General features: G+C 37.8%; 1 protein-coding gene across 1 annotated transcript in view; it reads right to left on the bottom strand.

The window, feature by feature from the left end:
• Positions 1-2,137: 2,137 nt before the first annotated feature.
• The window catches only part of LOC104599142 (SET domain-containing protein), a 94,429-nt gene continuing 82,692 nt past the window's right edge, over positions 2,138-13,874 (bottom strand). The window contains exons 10-12 of the mRNA XM_010261541.3: positions 3,447-3,613; positions 2,654-2,748; positions 2,138-2,568 (exon numbers count right to left, since the gene is read on the bottom strand). Of these exons, the coding sequence (XP_010259843.1) occupies positions 2,409-2,568; positions 2,654-2,748; positions 3,447-3,613 (422 nt within the window). The 3' untranslated portion in view covers positions 2,138-2,408. The remainder of the gene's footprint in view (positions 2,569-2,653; positions 2,749-3,446; positions 3,614-13,874) is intronic.

The following is a 13,874-nucleotide window of genomic DNA, read 5'->3' as shown; positions in this document are numbered from 1 at the left end:
CTATTTAAATAATAGTCCATTACTTCATTATTATTATTCAACTAAATAATTATTAAAAATTTTAGGAAAATTAAATTAGGAAACTAACCTATCAGAAATTGTTTCATATTTATTTAAATAACAATCCATTACTATTATTTTAATAAATAATTAAGGAAAATTATTAAATCTATTGACATCGGTTAGACCACTTAGGACTTCAACCATAGTTGGTTTTACATTAATTAACAACAAATGGTTTACTTTTAATTACAAATAATGTAATTTACCATAATTACATTAATTTACTATAATTACATCACTTTGATTAATAGTAAATAATTTACATTAATTCACATTAATTTATTGTTATTGTAAATAACTAATTTACTATACATTTTTACTATTAGTTAATTAGTTATAGAAAATTATTAGAATTGTAGGGATGACATTTTTCCCTATAAAACTAGGGCCCTACCCTACCCCACCCCAACAAGGTTCAAAGTATCGATACACCCTTGTGTATCGACAGGGGCGTATTGATACTAAAAACTAACCACTTAATGTTTTTTTTTTAGTTTTTGTTTTCAAAACTTGAATTTTGGAAATGTTTTTTAAGTATTTTTTTTTATTGAAATGAATAGGGGTCTCAATACACTTGTAAATAGGTGTATTGAGACCAAAAGATACTATATGATACACCCAATATGGGGCGTATCGTATCGATACTTTGAACCTTGATCCCCAAACTCAATGGTAAATTTGTAAAATATCAGTAAATTTAATATTAATTTTTAAAATATCTTTAAGTTTTCCTCATATTCTTATAATCCTAGGATCCCACAATTCCATTTATAAAATACCCCCAACTTATCATAATCCAACTCCTAAAATACCCCCAAATTTCCATAATCTTATCTTATTTGTAAAATATCTACAAACTAGATTAATTTTAGGTGGTTGCCTCAAGATGGGAAAAATTTAGAGATTCCCCATCTTTGACAAGGAATGAGTGCCTCGCCTCGAACTCGCCTCACCACTAAGGACAAGGTGGGGATGTCCGGATGGAGTAGAGTGTCTTGACTACGAGGGCAAGAGATAGGAAGAAGTGCCCCATCCCATGCATCGCACGAGGCCCCACTAGTCTCTCTCTAATGGCATTCTCTGCAAATATTCAAAATCCTTTTTGTCCTATGCCCAAATAGTCATCCGTACCTAGAACTTTTAATTCAGTTTATTTTCGAAATAGCATAAATAGTACCAGTCAAGGTTGTATCTATGTATGTATTGATCGTGGATACATCACATGTCAAATAATGGACCGCTAACAGCGGATACTAAACCGGCAATTTTCAAGAGTTTTAAATACTACAGAGGAGAAGTACGGACAGGCCCAATACAGATTTTTGATTTCCACTACAGAGCTATAAACATTCAAAATGTCAAAAACCCACATTTTATGCACTAATACCTGCCCATAAACTAGCATCAATTCCGAACTGACACCTACCCCAAATATACTTTGAGCCTACAAATTCTGACCCTGGGCTGAACTGTCATTCTCCCTTCTTTTAAGGCATTATGGTACCCACGGTAAAAAAGGGTATGAGTTTCAAATAATGGACGTATTTACCTCCACTTAAAAAAAAGAAAGCTTATTTCAAATGACATAGGATTATTATTAAGTAAACTTTGATTTAATCTATTAAATTAAATAACAAATTTATATATAAAAAAATAATCTAAATTTGAAACATAAATAATGGGTGTCAAACAAAATTAATTAACACTGGCCCGTACTTATTATGGGGTGGTCATTCTCACCGGGGCATTAAACAAAGTCAATTTTGCATTTTTGCATACTTCATTTTTTTAACGGATAAATACGGATACACACGATGTACTATAAAATTCTGCTATGGGCTGATTGGTCATTCTCCCTTTTTTTAATGCCTGTATAAGCATTTCCTTTGTTTTTTTTTTTTTTTTTTATAGAAGCCTGTATAAGCATTTTGACCACATAAAAGCACGGCGCATGCTTTCCTGGGTAGAACCCATGCCTTTTCTTGTCCTTTTACTAACTAAAATAAGGGTTTTGGTTGAGCTATTCTATTAAAAAAACAAAAGAATAAAAGAAAAAAATAAAGCAGTACCTATATATGCTTCAAGAATCGAATCTGTCGTGTCATTATAAATAATCAATTAATATTCCAAGCTTCAAGTTTCTTACAGCATCAGCTGAGGGAAACAAGACTCAACCATTAGGTTAGAAAATGACATTTCACTGACAGTGTGGCGTGACATCCATACATTCGAGAGAAGGAAGGTATTACCAGTTGGACAGGATGCGAAGTATGGTCTTCTTTGTTGGAAAGACCATTTTGCCCATTCTTGTAACGGAGCCCCAACCCCAAATGGGTCCAATCTATCTAGGCAAGTCCATCCTTGTCAGATTTCGAATAAATTTGATTAAGTTCAGTTTCCAACATTTTGAGACCAGAGGAACATGATGCCAAAACCGAAGAGATGATTCTCCTTTGCAAATCTTTAAATTCCAGTGCTAGCTTTACGTCCCAATTTAGATTATCACTGTGAAGATGAGTACCTCATTTTAGAAAATACAGTAGCTTATCAACGAACAATGAAACTTATTTTAGGTTTAAAATTCATATACCTTTCTGTATAATCATATTCACCAAGTCCATCCATCATCTCATTGAAGACTGACTGGAGTAGTTCCAGGATTTCTACCTCCTTTACCAAGTAGTCCTATGCATGCACAAATTTATTTGAGAAAATATAATAAATCAGTAATTTTGAATTAGTATTGAACATGAATATAATTGCATAATCAATGGATTGTAGTTAGAAAATTAGAAAAGTAATAGCATTCATTAGGCATGCCAAATCTCTCATGGCATTTTGCCACCTACCGGAGGCAAAATATGGGAAAGTAGACTAAGATGGTATTATCATGAGTAGAGAAGACCATCAGGGGCAGACTAAAAGGGACGTGGGTTGAAGTAGTAAAATAACTTAAGGGCACATAGGGAACATAGAATAGGATTCATGTAATCAAACCCCATGTAATTAGGAAAATGTTTAGCTGAGATAAGTTGAGCTGTTGAGGGTGTACTGACAGACGCTTGACAAAGTATAAATGTACATTGGGCAAAATGCCACGAGAGATTTGATCATCTCCAATGCACCCAATTGAATGATACATGCAAATATAATCTGCTAGCAAATAATCAATCACTGATACATCTTTCTACTTCTCCCAGAATGTACAGTTAGCAATATGATCTAAGAAATGAACAATTAATTATCCACGTATGGGATCTATATCATGCAATTGATGCAAAAACTATGTAAATCATCATTTAATGATGCAAAATCTATGTAAATCATCACTCAAGAAAAGAAAAAAAAAAACAGCATATCATTAACCAGAGAAAGGGAAGTACATAGGTTTTCTTGTGTAGCTTATCATCTCGAAAATGATCTAATAACTGAGGTGGCAGGCCATAATAAAAGATATCATGATTGCTTGAAAGCCATGTTCCCCGCACCATGTGCATGGGATCAGATTCCAGGCAATCCCCAGAATCATTGGCCTCGGGGGTATTTATATCTGCAGGGAAACATGGAGAAGAAAGTTAAGTCAAACCTTGACAGAATTTAAGAAACGCATATAAAAAGAGATTTTAGGAATTTAATATAAACACCTAATTGATAACAGGCAGTTTGGAAGAAGCAAACCTCATTGCAAGTGCACATAAAATTTTATCAATTGACAATGCACATATTGTGATTTACCATCAGGTAGAAGCCCCACTTAAAATTTCCTAACCATCTGATTTCTTAAGTGTAATCAGACTTTTGATTGATTAGTATCTCAAGGCAGGATTACAAATGATATCATGTTTTATGGTGTAACATGAGTCCAAGAGGTGTTAATAATTGTACACTTTGAACAGGGTGAACGAGGAAAAAGATAAAAGAGCGCAGAAATAAGTTAGGCAAAAGGTTCTGGCTGTAGCATTCTCATTAGGATTTACACTTGTCACTAATATGTGCATAATTACAATATAATCCCTCATTAACAAAACTAAGAAAGAACAAAAATACCCCTGAATAGGCACCTTAGAAGGCTCTTCCTCAAGCTAGGCTAGATATTATACACGCCAAGGTTGTAAAAGTTGTCTTCCACCTTAGGCTGAGGAACACCTTTCTCAGTTCCTTGGGTAAAGGAGGATGAGAAACTCTAGGCTAGCTATAGGTTGTAGGAAATCCATAGTGGTCAAGAGAATGAGAAACTTTATAAGAAAGATGTGAAGGAGTTGGAGTAGGAGGTGGAGGATCACTTGCATGAGAAGCAAATGAGGAGCAGACAACTGGAGTTGATGATGGAGGAGGAAGCATAGGCACTAGTGCAGTTGGATACTTCCTAAGGTAGACTAGAAGTGGTAATTGAAGATTCAAAATCACCTTCAGGAGCAAAGTTATACAAAATGGAGGAGGATGGTGCAGGTAATTTAATAATGTGTTCAAAGGACACATTTTTAAGAAAGATTACATTTTGAGATATGTGAAGAAGACGAACTTTAGGATCATAAGTTCATAAAAGAGAAAGCCCTTGTGTTCTAAATTGTACCCTATAAAGGCATACATAGCCAATTGAGCAATATGTTTAGTGCGCTCACGGGGAGGGAGATGCGCAAAACAAATACAATTAAAGAGATAAATATAGAATAGTTTGGTGAACAATGTAAGAGACAATTGAATGGTGATTGGTTATTGAGAAGTGATGATGGAATGATGTTAATGAGATACACAACAGTTTTGGTCGCCTCCACCCAAAAGATAACAGGGACATGGGAGTCAAGTAGAAAGAATCTCACCATGCTCAAGATGTGTTGGGTTTTGCATTCGACAACTCCATTTTGTTGAGGAGTTCCTGGGCAAGATCTTTGGGACAGAATTCCAAGCTTCTTTAGGTAAGTTTGGAACTCTCCATTTTTTCTATCCAAATATTGTCCCCCTGAATCTAAACATAGGATGTCAACGATGGCATTATGATAGGTCATTACCATAGTGTAAAAGTTCTGAAAAGTGGAAAGTACTTCTGATTTCTTTTGGAGAAAGCAAACCCAAGTGTATCTAGTGCAATCATCAATAAATAAGACAATATCTATAGCCAAGTCTAGATATAACAGAAGATGAACAAACATCACTATGTACTACTTGAAAAGGAACAATAACATGCTTAGAAGAAGATGGAAAAGGTAAAATATGACTTTTGCTAAGATCACTAGTTATGTAAGATTTATCAATATCCTTAAAAACAAAAGTAACAGTAGGCAAGTAACCAAAAGAAAACAAATGACCCAAGTTCTTAGCATGTGTGTGGCCTAAATGTTTATGCCACAAATTATTACAATGGGAATGCAAAACATCACTAGTAGTACAAAGAAGACAAGAAGTTGTAGATGAAGGTCTCTTATCAAACTCAAGAGAAAATTGCCTCCCAAATCTATGCCCCTTCCCCTTCACTTCCCCATTGCATTGGTCTCTTCCTCATGAGCACGCAAAGCTTACTTCTTAGGCAGCTATGTGTGCTTTTGTGGGATATAGAACAAGGATTTTCTTTGCTATGATCCCCAACTTTGTCATGTGTGTATCTCTCAAAATGTAGTCTCTTTGGAAAATATCTCTTTCTTTTCTCACATGGTAAAATCATCTACTTCTTATTTGTTTTTGTATCCCTTTTGATTCTGTAGGGTCAATAGATTCTTCTTTATCATCTTTTCCTTCTTCATGACCCTTGTAGGCAAGGTTTTAAAAACTGACCCGGAACTAGAACCATTCTAGCCACAGGTTTCTAGGTCGACAGTTTGAACAAACGGACCATTCCAACTTAAAAAATAAAAAATAATTAAAATTAGTTAAAATAAAAAATGGCCAAAAACCATTGAATGGGTTAATGGTTTAATCGCTTGGGTTAACGGGTCGCTAACCAAATCAATGGTTTTTGGCCAAGGACCAGGTTTAGGTAAAATGGAACCATTTGCCTGTACGGTTCCCAAGCTGAATGGTCTGACCATCCAAGTCAACGATGGTTCGAAAACATTGCTTCCAAGTCTACATGAAGAGGCATCAAATTGCTCCAGCCCATGCACCTTTGCCCCCTCCACTTCTAGTTGTTGGATCTCTATCTCTTGTTGATCCAATAAGTACTCCACTCTCTTCTACTTTTGATTCATCTTAGGTACACCTTTACATCGTTCTACTCATGTTTCACACCCACTTGACTGCTATGGCTTCCCATCTGGCCATAGTTCCTTTTTTGTATTGGATGCTGAAGTTCAGGCAATACTAGAAAATGATACATGGGACCTAGTTCATCCTCCACTAGATGCTTCTGTTATTGGCAGTCGTTGGGTGTAATCAATAAAATTGAAGTCATATGGGAGCCTTGATAGATATAAAGCCCACCTAGTTGTAGAAGGTTAAAAGCAAGAATATGGCATCAACTATGAAGAGATTTTTGCTCTTGTAGCAAAAACGACCACAGTGTGCATGATTCTTGCTATCTCTACTATTAAGAAGTGAGTTATTCCTTAGGTAGATGTGAAAAATGCCTTCCTACATGGAGACTTGTAGAAAGCAATGCATATGAAGCTACCTCCTAGGTATAATGCTGCACCTGAGTTGGTTTGTTGATTGAAGTCGTCTTTGTATGACCTCAAACAAGTGCCTAGGGCCTGGTTTGAGAAATTTAGGTCCATCATTACTGATGCTGGATTACTCAAGTTTTGTAGACTATTCTTTTTTCTCCCTTAGGAGTCCCTATGGCATCACTTTTTTGTTGTTATGTATAGATGATATTCTAATTACTGGAGATGAAGTTGATGGTATTTCTTCCTTGAAACAAACTCCCAATCACTTGTTCAAGATGAAAGATCTTGGTCTTCTATCTTACTTATTAGGCTTAGAAGTGTCCCATTCTAATCGTGGGTACTTTGTCAATCAAACAAAACTACACTCTTGATTTGGTGAAATTAGAATTTCTGACGGATGATAAACAGGTTGATACACCTCTTGAGCTTTAATCATAAGCTTTCTAAGGTAGATGGTGAACTCCTTGTTGATGCTATCTCTTATCGGCATTTGGTTGATAGTCTTACATACCTTACAGTGACTCAATTGGACATTTCATATGTAGGCCAGTTTGTCTCAACTGGACATTTCATATGTAGGTCAGATTGTCCATAGTTCATCGAATTATTCATTATGTTCAAGGGACCCTATCTCATGGCCTCTTCTTTTCTTCATCCTCCCCATTCACTCTTAAGGCCTATTCTGATGCAGATTGGGATAGGTGCCCTGACACTAGACGCTCTACTACAGGGTGGTATGTTTTTCTTAGGGACTCCTTCAGATCATAGGTGTAAGAAACAACAAATAGTCTCTAAATCATCCAATGAGGCAGAATACCACGCAATGTTCTTGACCTTTAGTAAATTGGTGTGGCTTCGCGCTCTCTCGAATGACATTATTCTTTCTTATTCTTCTTCTATCCCTCTCTATGCAGATAATATCAATGCAATCGAGGTTGCCTTAAACCTGGTATTCCATGAAAGAATAAACATATTGAGGTTGGTTGCCACATCATCAGGGATCTACACCTTGTAGGCCATATTACCCTTCCTCATGTGCCTTCTAATCTTCAACTAGCAAATCTCTTTACCAAAGCTCTAACATGTGCTCGCCATCAATTTCTTAGTGACAAACTAATTCTTATTTCCTAGTATCAGTTTGAAGGGGGTGTAGAGATATGGGATGCTGGGACCATATTTATATTCTACTTTGCTTGTATCTTATCTTATTATGTTTTTTCTTTATTGCTTGTATTTGTATTTCCCTTGCCTGTAAAGGACATAACCATCCTTTCATACTTTTTAGAGCTAATATAATTTATTCTTTTTTGGGCGAGTGAACTTAGACACCTGATTCAACTCTATGTCGAACTGCTCTAATACAATAATTTGCAATAGACTTCTTGTCCATTGGAGACCCTGCTCAATCTGCATCTGAATACCCTTCTAAGGACAAATCTCTCCCTTTCTTATACAACAACCCACGACCAAGAGCACCCTTTAAATACATAAACACCCTTTTAACACCAAGGGAAATGTTAGGCCTAGTGATAATGAGATATATCAGCTTGCCTACTGGTCTCCTATATCTTCTAGGGTTTTCTAATGGTTCCCCTTGACTATTAGTTATCTTCACATTGGGATCCAAAGTAGATTTCACTGGCTTGGATTCCAACAGCCCAGTTTCATCTAACATGTCCAAAACATACTTTCGTTGAGACAGAGATTCCCCACTTCGATTGGGCTACCTCAATTCCCAAAAAGTACTTCAAGGTTCCCAAATCTTTAGTTTGAAAATGCTGCTGTAGGAACTATTTTAACTCGCTAGTTCCATGTGCATCATTGCCAATAAGAATAATATCATCAACATAAACTACCAGGATGATTTTTGTAGATGAAGAATCCCTACTAAACACGAAGTGATCAACATTGCATTGTTTCAAACCAAAATCTTGCACCACACGAAGTGACCAAACCATGCTTGTGGTAACTACTTTAGCCCATAGATAGCCTTCTTCAACCGACATACCTTTCCTAACTCTCCCTAAGCAATATACTTAGGAGATGCTCCATATACACCTCTTCCTGAAAATCATCATGGAGGAAAGGAGGAAAGCCTTTTTTGGACAACGAGCTGAAACAAGGGCCAAGCAAAACGGGCATCTAAGGAGATGTTTACCCGTACAATGCCTATCTTGGCCATTGGTGAGAAGGTCTCTAAATAATCCACACCATAAGTTTGTATATATCCCTTAGCAACAAGTCAGGTTTTGAACCATTCAATACTTCCATCTTTATGGTGTTTAACTATATAGACCCATTGGCAACCAACTGGTTGCTTCCCAAGGGGTAATTATATTTACTTATTAAATTAGTAATTATATATTGTTCCTATGAAAACCAAATTAGTAATTATATTTACTGGTTACTTCCATCTTGATGAACTTCTGACACATGATGCTATGAAAACCAAATTAGTAATTATATTTACTTATCAACCTTCCTATGGGCTAGCTTTGTCATGCTGGTTTTGCACAAGCATAAACACAATATGTCTATATTGTTCTGCCAGTTCCGGAAAGCTCCCAAAGGCTCACCTAAGAAATTCAAAGCTCAAAAGCAGTTCCTGGATATGATGTCCCACAGGATGCACATAGACCACAGCATGATGTTCATTGGGAAGCTTTTGTTTGGATATGAGAAAGGTCCTGAAGTGCTGAAGACTGTTCGGCCTGCAGGGCAGCCTCTGGTAGATGACTGGGATTGCCTTAAAACTATGGTAAGAAGACGATGCCGAGGGATGTATACTAGTGGAGCTGATTATGTTGATTTCAGTTTAAAGGCCTGTAGTTAAACTGATGACTCAAGGTACAGTTTCTGCTCTAAAATGATGTATGTACTCTCCATTGTGCAGGTGAGAACATTTGAGACACACTCTGGATCTCTATCTCAGTATGGGATGAAACACATGCGCTCCCTTGCTAACATCTGTAACGCTGGTGTTACAAAGGAAATGATGGCTGGGGCCTCGTCTCAAGCTTGCACCAGCATTCCCACCAATTCTTGGAGCTCCCTTAGTAAGGGATTTAGCGCCTGATGACATGGTACCAACCGTAGGTGGAGAGCATTGTTAGCTGCTGCCTCATAATGATATATTGGTGGCAGTCTTCAATATACATGTACATATTTTAGTATTGAAATTGGAATTGTCTATGTATCTCTCCTCCTATTCCTCCTGGTTCGTGGTTATAGACTTATGGTTGTTCTATTCTATTCCTTACTTAGAGGCATTATATATAAATGCAGATAAATCTGTGTATAAATGGAATTATATATGTTTATATGTAATGAAATGTCATGGTGCTTGCTTTAAACCACTGTTCAAAATGTATACAGTGTGTCCTATTGATATCTGCTTCTAATCGGATTCAAATCGAATACTCGAATAGGATTGAATCGAATCGAATATTCGATTTAATAATTGAAATCGAATTCGAATTGATATACTTGATATCCGTTGGATATCGAATCGATTTCGGATATTGGTATTTATAATCGGTTTCGAATTCGAATCTAGCCTGATTTGATTTGAATTCGATCCATTTGCATGCCTACTTTGGGGGGAAAATGGTTACACCAAACTTCTCAGACTGGGAATTGTACCCCAGGTTGAGGAGAGGTCAAGGTTTTGAAAAAGGACGCACAACTGAAAGCTCTAGAGGGATTAGGAGTCCAGAGTCTAGTATCTTGCTTAGCAGGATCAATAAATACCCCGTCATGCAGCTGAATAATAGAAGACACCAAATCCAGCTCCGAATCTTTCACATTTCTGCGGAGACCCAGATTCCAAGCAAAACCAAACTATGAAGGAGAAGGGGAAAGGAAATCAGCAACTGGTTTGCCCTTAAGATAGGACAAGGTATAAATTGAGGGGGATAAGGTCTTTAAAGAAGAGTCACCCACCCACACATCTTCCCAAAATTTAACTTTGTTACCTGAATTAATATCAAACCTGACATGATTGAGGAGCAATGGAAGTAGTTTGTGAATTGCTTTCCAAGGTGAAGCGATGGAAACCCTGCTAGACACTCCAACATCCCAACCATTCTCTGAGAGCCCATGTATACATATACTAGTCACAATCTTGTGCCACAACCTGTTTGTTTCGTGTGGGAACCTCCATAACCACTTTCCTAGTAGAGCCTCGTTCCTTTCCTTTAATCTCCCTAGCCCCACACCTCCAAACTCTTTCCTCCTAGTTACTAGATCCCATCTTACTAAGTGATCTTTCTTCTTCTCTCCTGGTTCCCAAAAAAAATCCCTCATTATTCTCTCTAATTTCTTTTCAACAGCTTGAGGCACGCTGAACACCGAGAGATAGTAAACTGGAAGGTTTGCTAGGGTAGATTTAATGAGAGTAATCCTGCTCCCCAAAGAAATATAATTCCTCTTCCATGCAGCGAGTTTATTTTCAAACCTTTTCCCACAACTGGATTCCAAAAATCTAAATTTCTAGGATTTGAACCAAGGGGGAGGCCTAAATACTTCAGTGGCCAATCACTTCTTAAACATCCTAGCTCCTCAACCCACAGATTAACATCTTCTTGTGCTAAATTGATCCCTGCCACCAGACTTTTATTAAGGTTCATCGTCAGATTAGTCACTTTTTCAAAAAGGTTCACCAACATCCTTAGGTTTCTTGCTTCTAACACGTCTACATTATCACAAAAAATAATGATGTCATCCATGAATTGTAGATGAGTTACCACCACCCTCTCCTTCCCTACTTTCCAACCCTTTAACAAACCTACCTCATCTGCCTTCGAGATCAATCTGCTAAAAACCTCAGCTAATATGGTGAAAAGGAAGGGGGATAAAGGGTCCTCTTGTCTCACTCCTCTTAGGGCACCAAAAAAGTCCTTGACTACACCATTTACCAACACTAAGGAGTGAGATGATTGTAGGCATCCTTCAATCCATTTACACCATCTTGCTCCAAAACCACACTTCCTTAATGCCTCAATTAAGAACTCCCAATCCACAAAGTCATAGGCTTTCTCTAGATCCAACTTACACACAATGCCCTTCCTTCCAGCTTTCTTGAAATCCTCCACACATTCATTGGCAATGAGTATTTGATCTGATATTTGCCTATCTCGGATGAAAGCTCCTTGGAATTGAGGTATGATTGATGGGACGACCTTTTTTAATTGAAGGGAGAGGACTTTTGCAAGAATTTTGTACTAACTTGTCACCAAATTGATTGGCTTGAAGTCCTTGGGACAGCAAGCACCTGACTTCTTAGGGACCAATGCAATAAAAGTAGCATTTACTCCTCTATTGACAATCCCCCTGTAACAAAACTCCTTAAAGACTCGCATTACATCGTCCTTTAACCACTCCCAACAGTCCTGGTAGAAAACCATAGTAAAGTCATCGGGTCCAGGTTCTTTAGAGCGTTACATAGAAAAAATTGCTTTCTTCACCTCATCCAAGTAAAATTTTCTCTCCAAGCTCCTACTATCGGCATCTTCTAGGACTGGCCAATCTAAACCTTCCACATTCCATCTTCCTAAAAGAGGCCTTTTAAAGATTGATTTAAAATGATTCACCAAGGCCTTTGCAATCTCATCATGATTAGTTATTGTGTGATCCTCCAATTCTAACATAGAAATCAGATTCTTCCTTTTCCTTCCATTCGCAATCATGTGAAAGTATTTTGTGTTCCCATCCCCTTCTTTGATCCAACACACTCTTGATTTCTGCCTCCAAGTCATTTCTTTTCTAAGGAGTGTGGATTCCAGCTCTTTTCTTAAATTAAACATCTCATCTCTTTCCCCTACTTCCAACGAACCTGGTTCCTCCTTATTTATCTCTTCAATTCTGTTTATCAGATTTACCTTCCTCTCTTCTATCCTCCCAAATTTATTAAGATTCCATTCCTTGATTTTTTTTTTCTTTTTAGGTTCCAAAGCTTCCTGTGGAATCTAATCCCTTCCCACTCAGCATGGGGGTCATCTTCCTCCCACCACTCCTCGATCTTTTGCACAAACTCCGGGACTGTTAACCATATGTTCTCAAATCTAAAGGGCCTTGGCCCTTCTCCATTTAGCCCTTGTCCGATACATATTGGCCAATGATCTGAGGTGATCCTGGGTAATGTCCTGCCTACCATGTTAATCCAATTTTCCTCCCAATCCCAAGGAACAAGAAACCTATCCAGCTTTGAGCACATTGGATTCTCCTGACAATTAGTCCAAGTGTATCTGTTTTATCCAGTCCCAATTTCCTTCAGTTCAAATGTGTCTATAAAACTATTAAATCTCCGCATACTCGTGATTACACTTTGTCTCGGATTATTCGATTCAGCATTATGTTTGATCACATTAAAATCATCCCCCAAGCACCACGGACCTTTCCATAAACTTCTCACATCTGCCAGTTCTTCCTGCCTCTCGTTTCTTTCCCTATACGAATTAGGCCCATAAACATTTGTTAACACCCAAGTAAAATTATCATTTAAATTCTGCAATTTTACTAACACTGAGAATCTTCCTATTAATTCCTCCACACATTCCACCCTATCCTCATTCCACAGAGTGACTACACGACGGGGCCATGGTCCATCCAATGCCTCTACCTCCCTAGACGCTCCTTACCCACCTTCTATCAATCTCTTGTGCCTTTAACTCTTGAAGCATCACCACACCTAACTTTTTCTCTCCTTAACACTTCCTTTATGAGCCTTCTCCTTGATGCTCTCCCCAGTCCTCTAACATTCCAGCTTACAATCTTCATTTCACCATCACATCACTTAGCCCTGCCTTACCTTTTATTTTCAGCCTTTCCTTCCACCTTTCCCACCTTCCCTCACCCTCTTGCCCCACCCACCTCTTTGTTTTTCCAGCTCCCTTACCTTCCTCTTACTTGTTTTCCCCCTCCAGACTCCTTCTAAGTCTTGTCTGGACCTAGCTAAGAAATTTTCAACCCCATCTTCTTAGCCCATTTCCTTAGTGTTATTTCCTCATTAGATTCACCCTCCCCATGATCCTCAACTTCTTTCCCTCTACCTTCTTCTACCCCTGTTTGCCCTCTAGGATCTTCTTTATTTTCCCCTACATCATCAGCTTTTGCTACCTCCCCTACAACATCACTAGCTACCCCTTCAGTTTGGGCACCTTCAGCATTCTGGGGCTCTCTTTGACATTGGTTCTCAGCTGTAGCGTCTATAGG

The sequence above is a fragment of the Nelumbo nucifera genome, chromosome 2 (assembly GCF_055504915.1).
Source record: "Nelumbo nucifera cultivar China Antique chromosome 2, China Antique-T2T, whole genome shotgun sequence".
NCBI lineage: Eukaryota > Viridiplantae > Streptophyta > Magnoliopsida > Proteales > Nelumbonaceae > Nelumbo > Nelumbo nucifera.
Note: the sequence above shows the minus strand (reverse complement) of the source record. Positions and strands in the feature narration are given on the sequence as shown.